A 5,057-nucleotide genomic window follows, 5' to 3' on the forward strand; every position below is an offset into this window, starting at 1 on the left:
GAATGTAATCATGGAATTATCATGGAGAATTTTTCAAGTATTTTTGGTCCCAGTGATCCATCGGTACCACATCTCCCCTAAGTGACACTTATATAATGTCAAATAATAAAAATCTAAAATGTCGTCCCGGGCCGCACAAAATGCTCTGGTGGGCCGCGTGTTTGAGACCTCTGTTGTATATCAACAATCGTATCTCAAAATATGACATCACCAGCATGAAATTTCGAATAAGAGAGAGTTCAATGTCCAATTTTTAGATGGCACACGAACTTCTTGTGTTGACACAGCCTTGGCAAATTTTTTGGCAAGAAACCAGGGTGTTTATTAAATAAATTTGACTGAACGTTTAAGCATTTTCACCCTCCCAATCTCCCCCGTTGGTTATTTTCGCCCCTATCTCTCTAAATCGTCCCAAGGCAATTTGAAGTTTTGTAACCAGCAAGTCACAAGGGGCCAAGTCACAAGTCAATCTCACTTTTATAGTTTTGACTCGAGTCAAGTCGAGTCATTTTTAATTTACCACCGAGTCAAGTCCGAGTTCAAGTCAGCGAGCAAAGGGTGGAGTTTCAGTCATTGTATTGACTGCTCAATTTCCAGTTAAAGTCTTGTTAAATCCATTTTTTATAACTCTGTTAATGATATCGAATGGTTCGGATTTATAATATACTAATTTTTCTCACTTTTATCAGTTTCTGGTCGCATTTTCAAGTACAAGTACCAATAGACGGAATCTCAATTGTGTGGTTACTTAACTATATTCTTCAAAATTACAATAAAATGTCGGTCTTGGCAGTCTGAGTTTCGAGTCATGCGCAATGACTGAGTACAAGTCGAGTCAATACACAGATTTACTCGAGTCGAGTCGAGTCATTTCCGTATTTTGAGAAAATGACTCGAGTCAAGGCGAGTCACTAGAAAATCGTGACACGAGTCATTACAACCCTGGCAATATGGCTCATTTGGGCAACCGATGTCCTAAAGCGAAACAGGTCGCCATATCCTGGCGTAATCATGCTTTCATTATTTCTCGGTAATTTATCGTGGGAGAACCAATGCAATTCATTGATGAGTTCAGAGGTGGCCGTAGAAAACTACTTTAATAAAGTAGACGTATTTTGTTACTGACCACACATGCTGATGAGAAACGCTGGAATATACTGATTTTTTTATTTCGGGAAAACCCCTTAGTGAAGCATTTTGAAGTGCTGGAATTGATTTCGGTTTCAAAATATTTTTGTTGTTCAAAATAATCTATTCTCCTGTGCCCAACATCACTAATCCTCACTATAAAACAGCTTCGACGATGGCTGCAGTAATCCATCGAGGCAGAATAAGCTGATATAATTGGGCATATTGCCTTTACGTGCACTGGCCTAGACGCTGCCAAGATTGAGGCGCTTAGAAAACGGCTTAGTGCTTCCCCACAAGATCAAGCATTGTGTGGTGATAGATTTTCAGTTACTACCGTGTCTCGCTATAGCCCCAATATGGCGCTGTCAGGTATTGTGCGTAGCTCTGAGTGATGATCATGATACTTTTTGTTGTGTATTTCTCAAATAAAACATTATTTCTTTTGTAGTGACTATGCTCGTCACCCATGTTAGAGACCACAACGTTGTACTGATGTTAAGTTTTAAAAACGTGGTTGCTAAACGGTGTTGTCTATTTTGTCTCGATATTGCATTCTTGCAGCCCGCGGCAGCTACGAAATTTAAAAAGTGACGCGCGAGTCCTTTTGTGATGGCGACCCCTTGTCTAAGATAGCGAAATGATTGCACGAGTTGTGTTTGTGGTATCCATGGTGTTCGTCGACGACTACAATGGTCATTTACACCAGGCCGATATTTCTTATTTTTGGTTCCGTATCTACTGACTCGTAGCACGGCCCTCTTCTAGGCTTTTATAAGACACAGGACAAGTATAAAGTATTGTTGGACCTAGGCATTCGAACCGGATCGTTAAATTTCTTAAACCATAACAACTGATTTTTTATGATAGCTATATAAACTGGTTTAACGTCCGTGTCGCTCTCTGTTCAGAGGATACGTTGTGTAAAACTGAGGAATGTGTCCCGCTCGATCCATCGAGTGCACACAACATAATCGGAATGCAGGGACATGTCTGGACGGAAACGATGAGAACATCTGAGCAAGTCTTTGACGCCGTTTTCCCTCGGATGCTCGCGATGGCTGAAAGAGCTTGGCACAAAGTATATTGATTTTGAAAAATAGAAAGTATAGCTCCGAGATGAGTTTGTATCATTTTCATAAGTAAATGTGTTTTAAGAATCCCGTGAAATCATCCCTGCGTCACGATAATTGAATGTGTTTTTGAAGATCCTTATCTATCCTACCACCATAGTCACTTTACGTTAGTCGTGAAGAAGCATCTTGTAGTTTGAAAAGTAGAGTAGCCACCTCCTATTAATTTCCAAAAGTATGTTAAACCTTCGACTAGATAAACTTTTCGAAATTACTTAATACTCTTCAGATTTTCGTATTTTACTTCCACTTGTCTTGAAAACCTCTTCTAATGGTAACAGAGTAGAAGTCCACGGAGTTTCTTATATTACTAGTTGAGTATGTTTCATCGTTTTATACCAATGGTTCTCAACGTAGGCGATATCGCCCCCCCCCCCCATGGGCGATTTTGGGAAACAAGGGGGTGAAAATACCAAAGGGGGCGACTGGTGGCGATAATGTTATAACGTCCAGTGAGTTATATTTAATTAGCAATGCCAAATATGCACGCAAAGACGGCTTATTCTGCATATGACGCGAAAATAAGGTCAACTCAACGGAAAGAAGAAGCGGAAACCATGTTTCCGAGCACCTCCTCGGGAGAATGATCTTTTGTTTTGGTCAGTTCACCAACGATCAGAGTTAGGTGAATAAATATCCCGGTTATATGAACCGTAAATATTGGGGAGCGAAAATTTGTGTCGAGCTTGATAGTGGAGCGATGAGTCGAAGTAGGTTGGGAACCACTGTTTTAGACAGATTGCAAGTATACCTATTTACAGATTTCAGTATAGCCTATATTCCCTAGGCTGAGAGATTTTAGGTCGGAACCTGCTACCTACGAAAAGCTGTGGACATCTGACTTCCATATGATGAATATCACGGACTTTCCAGTTTACCTTTCAGCACGAATACCATATTGTCGAGATTCCATGACATTTTCCACCTAATACTTTTGCACTTCCGATACTTAGCTTTACCGACAGCAGTCCGAACGTTACGGGTTACATCTTTGTTTACATCCTGAAAGGCCGAAAAAAAATCAAACACTCCTAGTGATTTCATTCAGAGTTGAGTATTAGAGCATCACGCACATTGGCAACGCGAAAAATTCAAATATTTACATTTTATGCCCGTTCTATACACCACCACATTAAATGTAATTAGGCGATTTTTCAACTCTACCTAGCATTTCATTTCGGACTTTGTGACTATATGCTGATGTGGGTTGATCACAGCTTCACAGAAAACTCATTTCGACTAACGTACGTGATTTTTTGCTAGTCATGTTTTGGATACCGTTCATGATATTCGACCAATCGATATTTCATCCTGCCGAGGCGGGATAAGGTATCGACACTATAATTACTCTTCTGTAATTTCAGTAACTCGAAATAATGGTCACTCACTAGACTCGACTCTAATGATTACATTTAATTCTCGATTCGGTTTCCATTACTCTAATCATTATATCCAGCCTTACTTATGTGTATCAATGTATATGACCTGTATATTCCTATATATGTAATGCAGACTCACGATTTATACGACCGTAATACGACTGCAATACTTAAGACTACGATATCCTCTCGACTTGTCCGTCTTTTCACAGGCAGACTGGGAATCAGATCCAGACTCTACGAAGGAAATGGAAGACTGGACGAATTTCGCGAATACGCTTGGCTATAAAGAACTTCAACGCCTTGAGCGAATGGGAATATCATATCGCATACCCGTGCCGGGTGCAAAGTACGGTTTTATTTAGCAATTACAACTCCGACATCTGATTCTGTGTAGTACCTACAGTAGCCACTGGATCGGAATCCACTGTCAATTTAGTACAGATGTATTTTCAAAATCGTATACGCCCGGTTTCTCAACGCATAACACGTGAAATTCATGTAGCTAAGAATTAAGCTTGGGGCTTAGTGGACGGAAAGTTATTTGCAACCGGTTTACAATCAGCATACTAAAGAAAATATTCATAAACATTTTTTAATTTATCTCTCAGTTATTTACTGTATGTTATTCACAATATTTCAACGATTTCTATTCTGATACTCTATAAATCATTATTCCAATCAAATTTATAATATCGCATCATCTGTTGGGGGTTGCCAGTGTTAGGGCACTGGAACCACTGCAAAAACAACAACATCAGGTCCTCCGCACCGTAGCCAGGGCCCCAAACGGACCAGGATGTGTGTCCAACAAATCACTGCTCAAATGATTCGGTATCCTAAACATAAAAGATATGCGGAAACTAGAATTTGATAAGTCTATGTATCAGTTCCCGATAACTTTAATAACTTCTTTTACCTCGGTATCAAAGTGCATAAGTGCGACACACGGGTGTCCACGTCATCCAACTACCTTATGGTAGACTAAAATGATCATCGCTCTATCAAATATGCCGGACCTGATTTTTGGAACAGTATCTCGCCGGCTAGCCGACAGTCATCGAGCATGTCCACATTCAAGTTGAAATACAAATAATTAGTTAATCCTCTTGTTTACCGGACCACGGCCTGACATAGGCTTATTGATATCACCTTCCGACACATGCCATCTTTTTTGTCACCTGTCCTTTTATATTATCTTCTTTTACTTTTCAGTCAGTGTGCACTGCACATGCCTACGCCTAACATCGCCTTAGGCCAGGATGGTGTCTGGTTTGGAAGACTACTCCAAGACATTTCTACACCTTCCTATATCTTTCATTGTATCGCAGTCTTGTGGTGTATTGAAATGATGAAATCGAATTGAATTAAAATTCCTTGTCGAGAGATCGACTCTTTCATTTTTGCTTTACTACAG

General features: G+C 40.0%; 1 protein-coding gene across 1 annotated transcript in view; it reads left to right on the plus strand.

The window, feature by feature from the left end:
* The window catches only part of LOC145441855 (beta-hexosaminidase-like), a 30,881-nt gene that overhangs the window by 25,451 nt on the left and 373 nt on the right, over positions 1-5,057 (plus strand). Inside the window, exons 16-17 of the mRNA XM_080319806.1 lie at positions 2,040-2,209; positions 3,853-3,989. Coding sequence (XP_080175932.1) covers positions 2,040-2,209; positions 3,853-3,989 — 307 coding nt within the window. The remainder of the gene's footprint in view (positions 1-2,039; positions 2,210-3,852; positions 3,990-5,057) is intronic.

Source organism: Botryllus schlosseri, chromosome 6 (genome assembly GCF_051294905.1).
Source record: "Botryllus schlosseri isolate E-star chromosome 6, Bs_hap1, whole genome shotgun sequence".
Classification (NCBI taxonomy): Eukaryota; Metazoa; Chordata; class Ascidiacea; order Stolidobranchia; family Styelidae; genus Botryllus; species Botryllus schlosseri.